The sequence below is a fragment of the Elephas maximus genome, chromosome 11 (assembly GCF_024166365.1).
Source record: "Elephas maximus indicus isolate mEleMax1 chromosome 11, mEleMax1 primary haplotype, whole genome shotgun sequence".
Taxonomy (NCBI): domain Eukaryota; kingdom Metazoa; phylum Chordata; class Mammalia; order Proboscidea; family Elephantidae; genus Elephas; species Elephas maximus.
This window is the reverse complement of record NC_064829.1, coordinates 82,709,488-82,728,120: the sequence shown is the minus strand read 5'-3', so window position 1 is coordinate 82,728,120 and position 18,633 is coordinate 82,709,488. Positions and strand designations below refer to the sequence as shown.

The following is an 18,633-nucleotide window of genomic DNA, read 5'->3' as shown; positions in this document are numbered from 1 at the left end:
TTTTTTTTTTTTGGTTTAATGCATGGTGTCACCCTGAATCAGGGGCAATTCGATGGCAGCTAAAACAACAATATTCACATCAAAACAACACAAGTAGATTACCCTCCTAGCATAGAAGCCATTGGCAGAAGGGATGACATTTAAACTAGCATCCAAAATACCAGGCTTTCTGTTCCTGATACAGGATCCCACTCTGTTCTACGTGAGATACTGGAAGCAGATAATAGAAGATTAAAAAATCTAAGTATCTCCAAAAAAAGGAAAAACAGTGCTTTTATTAAGCTGGAAAGTTTAAGAAAAGTGAGAGGTCACCTGGAAATGCATAACTTTGTGACTCCTTTTCTCAAAGTCTATTTTTTCAGAAGCTGCAGAGTAGTGGAACTGGCTTTCATTGTTTCACTAGAACGGTTTTGTGACATCACAATGCTTCCATGACAACAAATAAGTTGCTCCTTATTGTCACCGGGAGGCACCAGCAATCTAAACAGAACTTAAAGGCTAATGTTCATGTTATCTTTAAGAAAACAATCACCATGAAAAGGGCTGCTGTTCTAAATATCCTCCCATTTATTTCTCGGTAATCTGGAGTTTGAACAAAGTCCTTCCCATCAGATTTCTGCTTGCAGATTATTTCAGGGTGTAATGTCACAGGCCTCCACTAACCGATGAAAGGCATGCTGGGAAATGGAATGAGTCCCTATCAACATGTCTCAAGTCCACTTTCGAGGTGTGGTAATTTATCATGCCATTCAATGATGCAAAAGCCCATGATTCTACTAAACAAGGCCAATATTTGAATTTTGACAATCCAAGTTAATGATTTGTGAATTTTATGGCTCTAAAAGATTAAGAAGAATAAATGACTTTGAAAGTGGAAATCAGACTTCACTAATTTATAAATAAATGGACTACAAATGAAATGATGGTATTTAGGGCACTCCTCTCTATCAAAGTTAACAAATCAAGGCATAATGGAATATTTGCTTACCATAATAATAATGGCTTTAAAGAGTCAAAGGTTGAAACTGATAAGTATGATTATCATTAATGATTTATTAGTGATTACTATTTGGAGCCCTGGTGGCACAGTAGTTAAGAGCTTGGTTTCTAACCAAAAGGTCAGCAGTTCAAATCTACCAGCCACTCCTTGGAAACCCTACGTGGCAGTTCTATGAGTTCTACTCCGCTATTAGTCAGAATCAACTCGACAGCAATAAGTTGGGTTTTTTTGGTTTTTAATGATTTATTAATGACCAATTGATCAATTATTGGGCATAAAGGCATGCGATATGTATCAGAAAGTTATCAATTAGAGATGTGACTCAATACGTAATTTTAAACTACTTGGGTCACAAAGGATTCAGAAACTCCCACCTTTCTTAGTTTTATTATTACATAGTACTTAATACATAGCCACATATTTTGTTGGTCTACAAAAATCAAGCACCATGTAACTGCTCCTTGAAATCCAACTGGGTACGAGTTGATTAGAAGAATCTGTCTAATGACTCCAGTTCCAGAGAATGACATTTTCCTTATTATTTATGTGTTTCAGAACTTGATGTTGCCAATGTAAGTGCCCTCAGCCCCTTTCTACATAGATACTTTTGGATCAATCGAGATTTCTGAGAAAAACATTCTTGGAATTGCAGGTTTATTTCAAATGCTCCCAGTCTTAAAGATCTCCATTTTTAACTATCAACAATGCATTCTCTCCAACCAGGAAACTATTTTTTGGTTTATATTTAAATATGATGGTACCACATCTCAAAATATTTTAGCAAAATGTGGGAGGGGGCCATTCCTTCTACTATCTGTTCAACTCATGGATAATTCAAAAACCATTGCCATCGATTCTGACTCACAGCGACACTACACGACTGAGTAGAACTGCCCCATAGGGTTTCCAAGAGATGACTGGTGGATTCGAAACTGCCAACCTTTTTGTTAGCAGCCATACCTCTTAACCACTGCAACATATATTATAACCCACCATCAGACAATCTTACACCACTCAGATCAAATGTAAATATTTTTGTGAGTTAAGAAAAATAATGGCCAACTAGTCAAGGGCCAGAGCCCTTGTGGTGCAGTGGCTAAGAGATATGACTGCTAACCAAAAGGCTGGCAGTTTGAATCCACCAGGTGCTCCTTGGAAACCCTATGGGGCAGTTCTACTCCATCCTATAGGGTTGCTATGGGTCAGAATCAACTCGATGGCAACGGGTTTGGTTTTTTGGTTTAGTGAAGGGTCAACTTCTAAAGAGTTGTTGCTGAAAATACCTACTGTCCTTTGTGAACAGGATGAATCCCATATACCCTTAAGAACTTCCTGATCTTAATTCGTCTCAAGGTAATGTTCCTTTTTCATCATTTTCATTTCTTTGCTACATTATTTCTATATGAACCTGGGTCAAAGACATTAGGTTCTCCATTAGCAGTACCTCTAAACTTTACCTCTAACACGTAGGCCATTTTCTGTTTCTGATATAGATTGTTTTAAGTGGTCCCTCTCTCTGTCCTGCTAATTCCAATCCGTACACTTTTATTTTATGGAGTCTACTCTAGGTGATCAAGTCTCACACTACTAGCGTTGCCCATTTTATTCTAGGATTATCTTTGTTTCACTAATCAATATTAATTATAAGTTACTAATAGAAACCATGGAATTTGGATTTTTTCTCTCTAGTAGCTAGTGGGGCAAAAAACATAGCTAAGGTAGATTACTTACTTGAAGTCCTTTGGGGGCAACTTAATGAGAGGTAAGATCATGTGCTAAAATGGGGGGACAGGGCATGGGAAGACCCTTACATGCCCTCTAGTCCCAGATCCACAGAGGGGGCTGCTGGGTCTTAGTTAAGTCATTTCTCTCTTCTTTGTTGCCTGGTCTGTAAAAAAAAGTATATTAGCCACTTGGAATACTTATCTCAAAAAAATCAAGTTTAAATGAAATAATAATTCATGGGAAAGTACTCTAAAAAGTATAAAAGCCAGTTGCCACCAAGCTGATTCCAACTCATGGCAACCCCATATGTGTCAGAGGAGAACACTGCTCCACAGGGTTTTCAATGGCTAATTTTTCTGAAGTAGATCACCAGGCCTTTCTTCCAAGGCATCTCTGGGTGGAGTGGAATCTCCAATCCTTTGGTTAAGCAGCCAAGCCCATTTACCATTTGAACCGCCATACATGTTCTTAAGCAAACTTTTCTTTAAATAGCATAAATGGACAATAAACATTAAAAATATTATAAATTAAAACATCAAGATTGCATTGGCCAATTTGTGCAAATGGCCAAAATTTTTAAAAAATAATAAAAATACCTTATGTTCACAAAGCAAATGTGTGCAAAAACAGCCATCCTTATGCTAATTTGCATGTAAGCTGCCACCCACTTTTTTGTGGGTAATTTGGCAATATGTATCAAACCATGCTATGCTACAGAAATTTCCAGGCATTTGTTCTAAGAAAGTAACCAGAAATATTCACAACAATATTGTAGTAGGATGTCCTTTGTGCTCATATTTAATAGTGAAAATTTGAAGATAATCTAAATGTTTTTTAAAGATTTAGCTTGTAATGGATTAAATATAGTACATACTAATAAGATTAAAAATTCTCTATATTTAATAAAATGAGAAAATGTATACTATCTACTGTTAAGAAAGCAAAGTACGAAGGTATATAGCATGTGATCCCTCTTTTGTGGAAACGCGGAAAAAGCTAAATCCAGCATCAATATATTGAGATTTTTTTCTTTAGATGAAAAACAATAGTTAATTTTAGTTTCCTTCTTTATGTTTCCAAGATTTCTACACTGATAATGTATCACTTTTACTTTAAGAACAAAAATTATATAAAAAGTACATATGTTCTCCAAAAAAGATTTTACTCTTTGGTATCTTTTAAGTTCATAATTCAATAATTAGTTTCAATGATATCCATCATCTTCAGAGAGATAGTAATAAAGTAAGTAAAAAGAAATTTTGTTACTGATGTTAACTTGCCATCAAGTTGGCTCTGACTCATGGCAAACTTCTGTATAGAAGAATGAAACGCTGCGCCATTCTGTTCCATCTTCATGATCTTTGGTATGTTTGCGTCCACGGTTAAGACTTTTGTGTTGATCCATCTCATTGAGGGGTTACCTTGTTTTCACCCACCCTCTACTTGACTAAACATGATGTCCTTTTTTAGCATGGCCTTTCCTGATGACATGTCCCAGTAAGCAAGCCAAAGTCTCACTATCCTTACTTCTAAGGAACATTCTGGTTGTGCTTCTTGTAAGACTGATTTGTTCTTTTGGCAGTCCATGGAATGTTCAATGTTCTTAACCAACACAATCGTTCTAATGCAGCAATTCTTCTGTCTTCCTTTTCCATTATCCAACTTCTGCATGCATATTAAGTGATTGAAAAGACCATGCCTTGGGTCAGCTATATCTTATTCATCAAAGGGTCACCCATGGTGTATACGTTTCAGCGGAGCTTTCAGACTAAGACAGACTAGGAAAAAAGGCTTGGCAATCTACCTCTGAAAATTAGCCAATGAAAACCATATGGATCACTACAAGAGATTTTACTTGGTAAAAAAAAAAAAAAATAGAAACTATTATTTGTGTGAATCCCCGTTCCCCGTTGCCATCGAGTTGATTCCAACTCATAGCGACCCTGTAGGATAAAGTAGAGCTGCCCCATAGGGCTTCCAAGAAGTGCCTGGTGGATTTGAACTGCCAACCTTTTGGTTAGCAGCCGTAGCTTTTAACCACTATGCCATCAGGATTTCCATTTGTACGAACAGGTACCTAAAAATTCAAAAGTAGCTTAGACATGCTTTAGACTAACATAACTAACCAACAGCTCTTTCAAGATTATTAAATACAGAAATGTAGAAACATAAATCCTGAAAGTTTTTAATTGCTCCTTTTTGCATACTCTGCTTAAAAGTTTATTTCTCTTACATAAACTATCTTCTGTCGTTATTTCACAGGCTTTCTCTCTCTTTAAATAATGAACAAATGACAACCAAGATCCTCAACCAACCCACATTCTGAGGAACATCTCAAATTTGTTAAAATCCCATATTTTACAACCAAAAAAAAGGGAGAAGAGTAGCTGCTGTAGTTGCTTATATGTGACCAAACACTTCAAGGGATTTGGTTTCTTGATTTGGAGTTTTAGAGTCATGGTTTCATGGGACAGCCCACTTAATTGGCCTAATATCATTTGTAGCGCTTCTGTTCTACCTTCTAGTTCCGTTGTTCACTGCCTGGGGTCTTAAAAGCTTGCAAGTGGCCATTCAAGGTACAACAATTGATCTCTATTCACCTAGAGCAACAGAGGAAGGCAAGTCAGACAGGTGGAGGAAATGGAATGTGTGTCTAATTGCCTCTACGAACAACTGCCTCCTTTACCTTAAGTCCAGAAGACCTGGATGATGCCCAGCTACCATTACTGAATGGTTTTATCAAAGTTTCTAAGGAAGAATCTTGATCAAAAGCAGGAAAATGCAAAACAGAATTTCAAATTCTCATGAAATCCAGACTTTCTGGAACCACTGAGGCTGGATAAACCCCTGAAAATATTGCCCTGAGATAATCTTTAAGCCTTAAACCAAATATATCCCCTGAAGTCTTCTTTCAACCAAGCAATAGTTTAGCTTACTTAGTAAAGAAAAAGTCTGCCTTGAGCACTGAACTCTTTTAAGAACTATCTACACGGGATCAAATTAACAACAGCAATTACAAAGGTTAGATAAGAAACTTCTGGGGGAGGGGGGTGGGTTTACGTTAATGGGGAGGAACAACTCAGAAAAGGAGGGTAAGAATGGTTGCACAACTCGAATGATGTATGTAATCAACGTCACTGAACTGTACATGTAAAAATTTTTGAACTGGTGTATGTTTTGCTGTGTATTATTTTCAACAACGATAACAAAAATCCCATATTTGAAGGAAAACAGTTTAATTATTAAATCCAAGGCTCCCACTGCAAATATGAATGTAAAGTTGGGTTACTTTTGCTTTTGCACAGTGATAGCTTGACCAAACAAATACATTGGATTGAGAAGTGACTTGCCTTTTGTCCAGCTTCTTCCAGGATGAGGCAAGGCAGGACATGTGCCCAACCCCCTCCAGCTTCAAGTGCCATTTTGCTGGGATCCTACGGGAGACCCATATCTGTCCCTCTGGGCTGAGGGAAGACTCCTGAGAAACAGAGAACAAGTAGTCACGTGTCCTCACCAGCCAACAGAGGGGTCCATTTACTGGGACCCACAAAACCAGGTGGAGAAAAGAAGAACATGTTCACCCAAACACAGATGAAGGAAGTAGAAACTTCTGTAAAGAAAATCTCCAGATTATGGGTAGCCAATCTGTCCACTGCATTATTCAGTTTCTATGTTTGTATTTATGCAAGTTGAGTTCCTGGATTACTAGGTATACCTGGATTCAACTGAGATTGCTACAAAGTCATAATGAGCATCATTTCAACTTATTTTTCAAATCCCACAAAATATAGACATTTGCGATAGGATGTGGGTGCAGTCGGAGGTGCCCTGAAGATTACTTCTCTGCTCACAGGTCAACATCTGCCTACTCTTTGGCTTCAGCTCCACCTACTGTAGAAAAACCACAGGCCTCTTCCATGGGGCAGAAATCAGAAATCCTCACCCCCTAGGCAGTCTCACAAGGCCTTGTTCTCTATTGGGAGCCCTTGACAAGGGTAGTGTTGCGTATGGGTCCCGGCCCAAATTCTGTCACTTTCAAATCGTGTGTGTAATCTTGAGCAAGTTTCTTAACCTGGCTGTGCTTCCAGTGTAAGATGAGGGTGGAAATGGTAGAACCACCTCAGACGATTGAGAGGACTGGATTCATCGATACGTGTAAAGTACTTAGAGTTGTCCCTGGCATGTAGTAGGCACTCAATAAATGTTGAATATACCATGGACTGCCAGAAGAAGGAACAAATCTGTCTTGGGAGTACAGCAAGAATACTCCTTAAAAGCGAGGATGACGAGACTTCATCTCCCTTACTTTGGACGTGTTATCAGAAGAGACCAGTCTCAGGAGAAGGACATCATGCTTGGTAAAGTAGAGCGTCATCAAAAAAAAAAAAGAGACCCTCCGCAATAGGGACTGACATAGTTGCTACAACAATGGGCTCAAGCGTAACGATTGTGAGGATGGCGCAAGACTGGGCAGGGTTTCGCCCGGTTGTACATGGGATTGCTATGAGTCGGAGCTGACTTGACATCATCTAACAACAACATCATCATCATTTTCATTGTTATAAATAACATTATTAAGATAACCACGCCTTCTATCCTTTGGTTAACGAATTAAGGTCAATGACAATATAGGAATGTAGTTGCTAGCTTAGAAAAAAACCTGTGAAAGGAACCCCAAATTCTGTGTCCATCCGCCAGTGATCGGAACTCAGGTGGCAGCAGCTTTTAAATTACTTCACAGCTGCACAATAGGCTTGAACCCAGCCTTACCTGGAGCTCTGGCTCGCTGTTACACCACCTCGCCTGCTCCCTCATAACTCTCACTCTAAGGGTAGAAATTACAGAATCATATATTTGTGGGCCTGTGGGAATATAAATATAACTTTGAAGGATTATTACGCAAAGACCCCGCACGCTGCCACCAGTCTAATTGTTATTCTTCCCTGTCACCCCTTGAGCCCAAAGTACATAATCATCCAGTAATTGAACTGAGAGGGCTAAATGGCTGAAACTCCTAAAGGACACAGCTATTTACAAATGAAAAAGTCAGAAAATTTTAGCAAGTCTCCCCAGTGCTTGACTGCATTAGAGTAAAAGACTGGGTAAATATGGTTGAGCCGATCCACGTCCTCGGCTAATATCGCAAACAGAGACAAAACAATCTTCCCTGTCGCAGGCAATGCTGGAGAAATCATTAAAATCACACAATTGCTGAGCCAAGTCTGACCAGAGCAGGGCTAGGTTCTAGCCTTTCTTGGGATATAATTTTGTGAAAACTTAAGGAAAAGGTAGAAAAAGAAACTAACCTGCTCACATCATTAACTACTTCTGGGGAACAAAAGGGGTGAGGCAAAAGGCCTCACCTTCCCAGTTCCCCCAGTAAAGCTGGGCTTTCAGAGGTTGGACAAGGTCGTTACGGGCCCCTCATCGCGCCCCTCAGTGCTCTAGATCCAACCTAGAGTGAGCGCAGAGAACACAGACTGGTCCCAGACACTGACTGAGAAGCAACCGTGTTCTTTAAAAAAATGTTCATTTTAAAAAGCTCAGAAATCAGGGTTTTCTCTTTGAAGCAACCCAGAACTAGTTCCAAGGCCTCAGGGGTCTTTGGCACAGAAGCAAGTTCTGCCCCTCCCCCCATCATTAAGTCTCCAGCAGCACACAAAGAGTAACTCTAAGTATTTTTAAAGAGTGCTCAAGGATTCTCCCAATGAAGCATTTCAACGCAGGTAGGTACAAAACTGCCATCACCCGATGGCTAAACTAAGCAACCCTGGCACCCAGTGGAGTCAAACATTTTCATGATCATTTTTAAAAACTTATCATTAAGGCTTATCATTACAATGAAGCATGTCAGCACCCAAACTACTCAATGATGACTCTGAATAGATTTGTTTTTGGTCGACTGAACGTGCAATACCTCTTGTTCCTGAAATCACATGGCATGGGCCATAGAATGACGACATGACAATGGATGTAAATCAAGAACTGCGTGTGGGTTTATTTTACATTTGAGAAAACAGTGAATTTAATTGCGTGAACCAAAATGTACTGTACAATATTAATGACAGAACATCAAAATGTATAATTAATAGTGCATTGCTTGCTTTGCTTCTTTTATTTCTGTCGGATAGTTCTTTTTAAGTACATGCACCTAGAAAGATGCAGGTGCCAGTAAAATTTCTCTATTTCAATCAAGCCGCGGGAACTAAATTTTATTCAAAAATCGTGGTTTTACATTATATACACAGAAATTGAATATAAAATGACAATATAAAAAGTTAAAAGAGAAAGCATACAAGCCAGAAGGTACAAAGAAAGTTGAATAGATTAAAATGGTACGATATGTAACATAGAGTTGTTTTTTAAGCTGATGCTGGCAATTTACAAGGAAAAAATTCCAACATTTGCCCCCTTTTTTTCATTTACCAATGCAGCACGCTATAGAAAGGTCAGCTTGTACCAAAGCTTACATTTGTAAATAACTATAAACCGCAGTATTTTACAGGAAAAAAGAAATAGCATTTGTACACATTTTTTAAATAATAGCTTGCATACTTTTTTTTTAGTTTTTTTTTGCCAAAAGCGGCATTTTTTCAGCATCCAGAGGGTTTCGGCATAGTGGTAACTGGGGTATTTGTTGTTGTTTGTTTGTTGTTTGCGTTTGTTTTAAACGTGTGAAGTTGTGGCTCCTAACCCCATGAGTCCTAGACAGCTTTCTATCTTCCAACAGCATGCTTCCTCAAACCAGTCCTGCATATAAAAGCTCATTTTTTCATTATTAAATAAGTTTTGTGTCTGACACAGCTTTTGATCTGAATGAGATGCCTTTAAATCTTTTTTTTTTTTTTTCTTTGAGTGAAAGGCACAGAAATGCGATTACAGTCCTCACAGGGTTAAATTTGACACTACTCGGTTCTATGACCTTTATTGTCATGGCAACTTTGTAATTTTAGGATGTCTTTTTATCATTGTTATTTGTGTCTCTCTTTACTGCTAAATAAATGTCTCTGAATAGTGGGTCCCACTATTTCCTACAAAAGATAGCTTAACATCGAGAATAGATGTTGAAAATAAAGGTCAGACTTTGACTCACGGAAAAAGAAAAATAACATGCACGGATCAGACAGAGCGCATATAAATAGAACTACAAAACGTGTGTAAGAAAAACCAAGGTCCAGACAGGCAGCTCAGCAACCAAGGAAGAGACTGATTTCAGAGGCTCAGGCCAGGCCTAGTGCAGTACGACGACAATGTTAGTGCAAAGTTCCGCGGTCCATGCCGAGCTGGGCGCTATTGTTTCTCCAGCTCCGTGACGTAGATCAGGTGGTCCTCAGGGGACTTGCCGTGGGTCTTACTGAGGTGCAGTTTGACTGCGTGCTTGCTCGCAAAGGTCCGGTTGCAGAGCTTGCACTGGAATGTGGAGCCCAGGTCCTCGTCTGCAGCCCCCAGTGGGCCCAAGGGCTTGCCTGCGAGAACCTTGGAGACGTTCTGCTGCTCCTGGATCTGGCTGAGTGGCAGCTTGGACAGGTCCTTCAGGCTGAAGCCCAGGTGCGTCTCCAGGTGACTGATGTACGTGGAAGCAGTCCTGAACTGAGAGGCACAATCGTTGCAAAAGAACACAGGATGCCCTGTGTCGAGGTTCTTGAGGAACTTGGTCCCCCCTGTCCTGCGCAGCTGGTACTTCACGTTGGCCAGCCAGTGGCTGATGGTGGTCATGGACAGGCCGGTGAACTTGGAGATGTGTACCCGCTCCTGGGGGCCCAGGTCAGACATGATGTACTTGCCCTCGGGCGTCTCCCGCAGGCTGGAGGCAAACTGGGCCTGCAGGATAAGCAAGTGCTGGGGGTTCCAGTTCGACTGCCGTCCCTTCCGCTTGTGCACTGGCGACAGCTCATCCAGGGCCTCCTCGAAGCTGCTGCCATCAGCGTCCGACTTCTCGGACACAGTGGAGGGTGTGGACGACTTGGGCGTCAGGCGGCCTGTGAGGTTTTTCACCATGTCGGAGATGTCCATCAGTGCACTCTCCCGCAGGGGTGACGAGACCGCATCAGCGGGGCCGGACACCAGGGGCTTGCTCTTGGACTTGGTCAGATCAATGGGCTGGTCGCTGCTCTCGTAGTAGTAGCGGTCAATGGCATCGGCCTGCTTGCCGGGGACACTGGGGTGTGTGGGCCTCTCCAGCACGCTGTTGCTGATCTTGTAAAGCATGGCCAGTGGATCCAGAGAGGGGCTGGCAGGCTTGGACACCTTGCCCAGGTGGGCATTCATGATGGACTGCAGCGCGCTCAGTGGGTTGATGAAAGGTGGCTCCGGTGAGTGGTCCGTGATGATGCCCAGGGCGCTGCAGCCGTTGGTGACTTTGGCTTTCAGGGGCTCTGTGCCGTTGGGGGTGTGCACATCGCTGGGGCCCTCCTTTTTGGCCTTCCCTGCCTCTGCATCTGGGCTCTTCTTGGGTGGCTGCTTGCTGCTGACCTCTTCGGCTTTGGGGAAATCTTTGTTCTCTTTTGCCACCGGGGACACAGGCTTGGCCGGGGAGCCCTTCTCCTTCTCCACAGTGGGCTTCTCCTCCTTCTTGACGCTGATCTTGCCCGTGACTTTCTCCACCAGCTCCTCCATGGCAGACACGTTGCTCCTGTGCGGCGGGGGCGTCAGGCTGCCTGGCGAGTGCAGGAGGGCACTGTGCTCAGATGAAAGGGACTTCACGCCGCTGGCATAGGACGGCTGCATCTGCACACTCTGCACGGCCGGTGGCAGCGGTTTCACAGAGCCCGGCAGCTGGTAGGCCGCGTGGATGCTGGGGTAGCCGCCCCAGGAGGGTGCACCATTCTGGGCCTTGCTGATGGCCGTGGTGACCGTATTCTCCAGCGACTTCAGGATGTCAACACCCCCCTTGGGGCTGTCGTCCAGGTCCTCCTCACGTAGGTACTGGTACAGCGTAGTCGGCTCGAACTTCTCAGCACTGTCCTCACTCTCCTCCTTGATCTTCTTGTCTGCCTCACTGGCCACAGCAGGCGCCTTCTCCTTCTCCGGCTCCTTCTTTTCTTCTGACGTGGTGGACCCTGCTGGCGAGTCAGGCTGCTTTTTGATGCTGGCAGCAGGCAGCCGGGTGTGGGTGGTAGGTGGCAGTGGGATGGACTGGATTTTCTCCTCCACCACAGGGTCCAGTACCAGCTGCTTGCCCTTCTTGGAGGCGGACGTGGTCACCTTCAGGAAGTGGCCGGTGACCATCATGTGGGCCGTGAGCTGCTGCAGGGTGTCGTGGGAGCTGCCGCACTCCATGCACTTGAGAATCTGCGCCTTGCGGGCCTCGAACTGCCAGGTGTAGCTAGCACCGTTCTGGTAGCCATAGCGGTTGTTGGGTGTCACATAGGGGTTCGCCGTCTTCTGATCCTTCCCGGACTCGCTCAGTGCAATGTCCGCGGTGACCCCCGTGGGCTCTGGCGAGCAGGGTGAGGCCAAGTCCTGGAGTGCACGCTTCTTGGTGGAAGGGACCAGTTTGGTGATGGCGGGCACTGGCTCCTTCAGAGGCACTTTCTGGTAATGCTTTGTTTTGATCATGTGGACGCTGAGATCCTGCAAGGACTCGAAGGAGTGGCCACAGTACATGCATTTGAGCACCTTCTGGGCATCCTCCTTGCCCTCCATCTCCATCAGGGAGCGCTTCCTGGGCTTGGACCAGCGCTTGGTCTTCTCAGCGTCCTTGTCCCTGTTGTCATCACGGTAGTGCCCCGTCTCGTTCATGTGCACCGTCAGCTCCACCAGCGTGTCGTATGCAGCACTGCAGTCCTTGCACCGGAACTTGCTGGCACCAGTGAACACGGACCCATAGAGCTTGTTGTTCTGCCGGTAGAGCTGCACGGTGCTGAAGAGGCTGGGCTCGGGCAGCAAGCCATACGAGGATGTCTGCTGCAGGGTCTTCGCCAGGGCCGCCTGGTGCCAGTCATACCCGGAGCTGCTGCTGTTACCGCTGCCGCTGCCGCTGTGGCTGGCGCTGGTGCTGGTGCTGGTGCTGGTGCTGGGCGTGTGCATGTTGGTGCTGGCGGTACTGGTGGAAGTGGGAGGGGTGGGGGTGGGGGTGGCACTCTCCTTCTGGCTGGCATCGCTGTTGCTGGTGGTCGAGCTGGACTTCTTCAGGTCCAAAGCTAGGCTGGACCAGCAGGACTCGGAGAACAAGTTGGCATAGACGGCTTTGATTTGTGCCAAGCTGTCCTGGGGGTAAGAAACAGTGTCCGTGCACGGGGCGTCCTCCTTCTCCTCGCGGGAGGAAGACAGCTTGAAATGGCCTAGCTGGTCGCTGCTCTCGCTGAAAGGCGACCCGTAGCCTGCTTCCTGGTTAGTGGCCGTGCTGACCGGAGAGTTCTGGCAGCTCTGGGCCTCTTTGATCTCTGCTTCCTCATTGCACAAATATTCGCTCTCCTGAATGTCCAAAGAGAGCCCATCCTCCTCCACGTTTTCTTCATCTATCTCGGCCGCCTTCAGCTCTTCCTCGGGAACGTAAGCTGGAAGAAAAATTGAAAGTCAGTTAAAGGAGGTAAATCACCCCCAATGACACAGCCACCCCAGCAATTAGGGGTTTTTAAAAAGATGTTTCTCACCTCAACTCCCAAGCTACAAGGCTAACCAACTTTACCCAAATGCCTGCCTTATAACTCTACAGCACAGGGACACTGTCCCTCCTTAGAGTAAATTCTCATTGAAGAAGCATAAACCAAAAGGCCAGCATGTATTCCTCCTTTAACTGCCCCATTTTTAAAGATGCCCCTTTGACCACCAGACCTGGGTAGGTAAAGGAGAGGCCTGGCACCTGCCCACCAAGGACCTCACCTCCAGGCTCCCCCTCCTAAGAGGACTGGGAGCCCTCATGCATTCTACAGTTAGCATTCAGAAGGACCTAGCTGTCAGCTTTTAGGACAAGATACTTCACTGACAGTGCTACATGATTTCCATAAATAAAAGCAGTCCTCAACGGCAAGCAATGAAAAACTCTATTCCTCACTGAAAGGGAGAACAGAACACAGCACCGCCAGCCTAAAGCCGGACTAGGGGATAGCCACCTCCGGGGATGGCCAGACAGGCGTCAGGGAGCCCCAAGTACATGCTGTGCTGGCGCATGAGGTGCCCCAAGACGCCAGGCCAAGGGACTTCCTGGGTTTGCGGCAGCATTTCTTTAGTGTGCTACGGAGTAGTCCCATGCGCTGCAGGAATAACAGGTGGGAGGTCATGTAAATTGTGAGATTAAGCCTGCCTTTTTACCCAAGGGCTTTTAAGACCCTTGAATGCATAGCATGCCTTCTGAATCCCCAAGGGGAACTACCTCCTAAACTCACTGAATCATAGCACTTTTATTTATTTTTTTTGAGGAAGCAACTTGCTGAGCTAGTGCTGTGCCCACAACTTGGGACTCCTAGAGTTAAGAAGGTTTCCAGAAAGCCCCTGTTGAGATGCACCTAGACTACCTGGAAGGGTTTCATTAACTCTAATCAGCCATTATCACATTATCACAGCCAGATCCTAAGGGGACTTGGTGGCAAAGGGCATGTGCGTTTTCAGAAGGGCTGAGAAGAGGGCAGAAAACAACTCAGAGGCACAAAGGGAGCCCCCCCACAACCCACCACCCCGCAAGAGGCAGGTGGAAGGATGTACCACACTCACACCTGTAAGTGAAGGTTGGGAGATTCAGGAGACTCCCACTCATAAGCTGTGTGCATGACCACGTGTACACACACATGCACACGCCCACACAGTGAGAGACAACTGCTGGGATGTGGCACCTCCTTCAGTCCAGCCCCTTCAGAACAGTGCAGGCAGTGTGGTGTTCTATGATAGGCTCGGTTCTCACCTGGCGATGACGTGGGACCACCTGAACACACATGTCCGGGCTCCCTCACAGCAGGGGGCGGGGCAGCCATCCACTAGCCCACCTAGGAATTCCAGCTTCATCAACGCTGCACTGCTATCATGAACAATGATCAATAGGGCAAGACCGTGGGCTTTAACTACAGCATCTGAGACCTCTGGATAATCCTATGACCCCCATTGAAAAATTTAAAAAGGACCGCCAAGTTGAACCACATAATCATTAAAGGTTTAGGGCAGTACGGGAGCTCTGAGAGCTCACAGCCTGGACCCATGGACCAGGGACCCCACTTCATTAACCACTGGTTGTACTCATCACCTCTAACATGCCTGACCTATGAGTGCTAACGTCAGCACAGGTCCTCTGTGGATTCTGCTAATTTCAGGGTAAAAGCTGGGTAGAACATGAGCTCTTTGAAGGTAGACAGCCTGGGTGCCCTGGACTGTGAGGTCCCTTGTAGCTCACACAGTCCCAGGCATACCCCAGCAGAGCTCCATCAAGGCAGTACATATGTTAGGATGAATGATAGGAAACAGCCTTCGAGAGTTAGCTGGTACATTTGGGGAGAGGGAGAGTCATGCCCTAGCCAGGAATTTAAAGGAAACTGCATGTGATCGCGTCAGCTCTGCAGGGGAGGCCCTGTTGCATGGTCCATGATTCTGCAGGCATTTCCCAGAACAACACGGCCTGCTGCTGGCAGCTCCTTCATTAGACTAGGCCTCCCATCATCTGCCCCATGGTGGACAACTGCAGATGAGTGCAGAATGAATCAGTAACTTAACTCTAAACTCTGAAAACACAAGTGGTGAATTGCTCTTGTGCCTCTAAAGCTCGTTGGCCACAGTCCAGCCCTGGCTGTGCTGACTCAAGAGGTCATGTGGACCCGGAAGGAGCAGGAGTGATGTCTCATCCTGCCCCCACATCCCAGCCTGGGGAAGCGTCCCCCAGACCACGCCTCTCCTGAGCTTACCCAGCTCCACTTGGTGGGAGGTACTCAGGGCGGAAAGTCCTGAGGGGGAGCTAAAATTTGTCTTATTGGCAATTCCATAATCTCAATTTGAGAAACAATGTTTGCTTCAGGTAGAACCACACAGAGCAACCTTGGCTCACTCTACAGGGAAGCCCCCAAGGAGTCATCTGTGCCCGAGAGCTTGACTCATGCAAACACTCATTCATATGTGGGACATCCATTGTTTTCCAGAACTGGAGTGGGCCGTGGAGGGGGGACAGGAAGGAGCAATAACGCCCTGCCCACAAGATCATATTATGGTGGAGGGAGAATGCTAATAAATAATGAAAATGGCATAAAGAAGGGTTGGCAGCTTCTTCCATTTCATCCTGTCTGTGGGCACCAGGTACCCACACACCCTGAGGTCCAGCCTCTCTGCCTCACCCTGTCTGTGGGCACCAGGTACCCACACACCCTGAGGACTAGCCCCTGTGTCTCACCCTGTCTGTGGGCACCAGGTACACAGACACCCTGATGTTTCCATTCTCTCCATCTCACCCTGTCTGTGGGTACCAGGTACCCACACACCCTGAGGTCCAGCCTCTCTGCCTCACCCTGTCTGTGGGCACCAGGTACCCAGACACCCTGATGTTTCCAGCCTCTCCATCTCACCCTGTCTGTGGGCACCAGGTACCCACACACCCTGAGGTCCAGCCCCTCTGCCTCACCCTGTCTTTTGCTATCAGTTAAAGATGTCACGATGTCATAGTAGAGTGGGGTGGGTCCTAAACCTAATCCCTTCTGATTGATGTCTTATAAAAAGGGAAAACAGACATGGAGATACACATATAGGAGGAAGATTCCATGTGAGGATCCATCAGCAAGCCAAGGACTGCCAAAGAACGCCTGGGGCTACCCACAAGAGAGAACCCTCCCCTAGAAGGGATTCCCTGACTTAGATTTAGCCTCCAAAACCATGAGACAAGAAATTTCTGGTCTTTAAAGCCACCCGCCTGAGGTATTTTGTTATGGCAGCATGAGCTAACTAAGGTACTCCTCCTCTGGAACACCTAACTCAGAGACAGTGTTCCCCCAAACAGTTGCCCAAGCCAGCAAAACACCCATTTTTGCCAGTGCTTTCTCCACCATCCCCCCCACCACCACGCCCCACATTCCAGCCCTCTGTTCACCCGGATCTACTTCTGGAAGTAAAGCCTGAGAAAGCAACATGAAATACTGAAAATGCTTTATGCACAAAGATGGCCTTACAATATTATTCCACATAAAATCTGCCACAGTTTAAATATTCAAGAATATGGGGAAGCAAAGTGAATTTTAACTTATTCCTAGAGTTCAAAGGGAGCCCTGACGACACAACAGTTAAGTGCTTGACTGCTAACCAGGAGGATGGAGGTTCGAACCCACCCAGTGGCTCTGTGGGAGAAAGACCTGGCAAGGCGATCTACTCACGTAAAGATTACAGCCCAGAAAACCGGATGGGGCAGTTCCACTCTATCACAGGGCTCGCTATGAGTCGAACTGACTCAATGGCACCCAACAACAATTCTATTCAAACATTTAAAAGCTTGCTTTTAATGACACGGAGAAAGTTCCTAAATGAAAAAAGCAGAAGACAAAATTGTATAGTGAAACCTGTGAGAGCCAGAACTCAACGGGACTGCCTTGTTTTTCTGGGTCTTGAAAGTTTTCCACCTTTGACAGGGTGCAGTTTTACCACTTTTCTATCGCTCATTTTAGTGGAAAATATTTGAGTTTTCCTTCTCTGACAGGATCCCACCTTAGACAGGTTCTGGCTTTTGCAGGTTTTATTGTGTATACAGTATAATGCAAAAATTATTTAGAAAGAATGTTAATAGTTTTTTGTTTTTTTTTAGATACTGAATACATCGTTATGCATTGTTGAGGGGAATGGCTCTTTACAAACGTCTGTGTTTTCAAAATTCTCTTCCATGTTTTCAGCTCAACAAACATGTATTAGCCATTTCACACCATTTCCAGAATAAATTACCTCTAAGCAGATACTGAGTACCATTTTTTTTTTTTTTTTAAGCAGATACTGAGTACCTACCAGCCACTAGCCAGAACCTAGGAATGATGGGAGCTCAGAGAACGGCTCAGCCTAGGGGCAGGAAAAAGGTTAAAAATAAAGAGGGGGGCAGGGAAGGGAAAAGTATAGGAAAAAAAAAAACAGTAAAAAGACCAATGGTAGCCAGAGGTTGAGGGACAGGAACGAACAGAGGGAACACAGGACATTTCGTAGGATATTGCCATGGTGAACACATAGCGTCATGCCTTTGTCAAAACCCATGGGACAGTACAGCACACAGTGAACTCAGATGTAAACTATGGACTTCCGTTAATAATGAAGCCCAAACTAAACTTGTTGCTGTCAATTCTGACTCATAGTGACCCTACAGGACAAAGTAGAACTGCCCCATAGGGTTTCCAAGGAGCCGCTGGTGGATTCGAACTGCTGTCCTTTCGGTTAGCAGCCAAGCTCTTAAACACAGCGCCACCAGGCTCCTTAGTTACTAATAACATATCCATATTAGTTCATCAATTGTAGCCAATGTATGACACCAGTGTCAGATGTTGATAACAGGAGAAACTGTGTATGTGTATGGGCGGGAGTATAGGGGAACTCTCTGTACTCGCCGCACAGTAAACCTAAAACTGCTCTAAAATCTAACGTCTAATCCCAACACTTCGGGGACACTGAGCTTCTGTTAAGGGTGATGGAAAAATCGGGGAATAGTTAACAGCGACGGTTGAACACAACATGATGAGTATAATTCATGTCACTGAGTTGTACACGTGGCAAATGTTTTGTTACCTATATATTTACCACAATAAAAATAAATAAAACAAACAAAAAGTCTGTTTAAAAAATAACAAAGGAGAGTGAGTAGAGTCAGGGGAGAGGATGGACCTGGGCTCACCCACCTAGGTCAGTGCTGCCACGCCCACACACCCCCCCCCACATCAATGCCTCTGTCTGCCCCTTGCCCCTACTCCAGCCCTGGGGCATCTCCCTCAACCTACCCCAGGATGGGGGCTGCAGGGTCCCCCGGGCCACCCCTG

General features: G+C 45.2%; 1 protein-coding gene across 4 annotated transcripts in view; it reads right to left on the bottom strand.

Annotated features, from left to right (window-relative positions):
• The window catches only part of TSHZ1 (teashirt zinc finger homeobox 1), a 112,985-nt gene that overhangs the window by 13,544 nt on the left and 80,808 nt on the right, over window positions 1–18,633 (bottom strand). For 2 of the 4 annotated variants that reach the window (XM_049900020.1, XM_049900019.1), the window contains exon 3: window positions 8,307–13,224. The exons of 1 other annotated variant lie outside the window; for it this stretch is intronic. In XM_049900020.1, coding sequence (XP_049755977.1) covers window positions 10,016–13,224 — 3,209 coding nt within the window. In that variant the 3' untranslated portion in view covers window positions 8,307–10,015. Of the gene's footprint in view, window positions 1–8,306; window positions 13,225–18,633 lie in introns of those variants that run through there. One more of the 4 variants, XR_007519166.1, reaches the window with a different exon arrangement.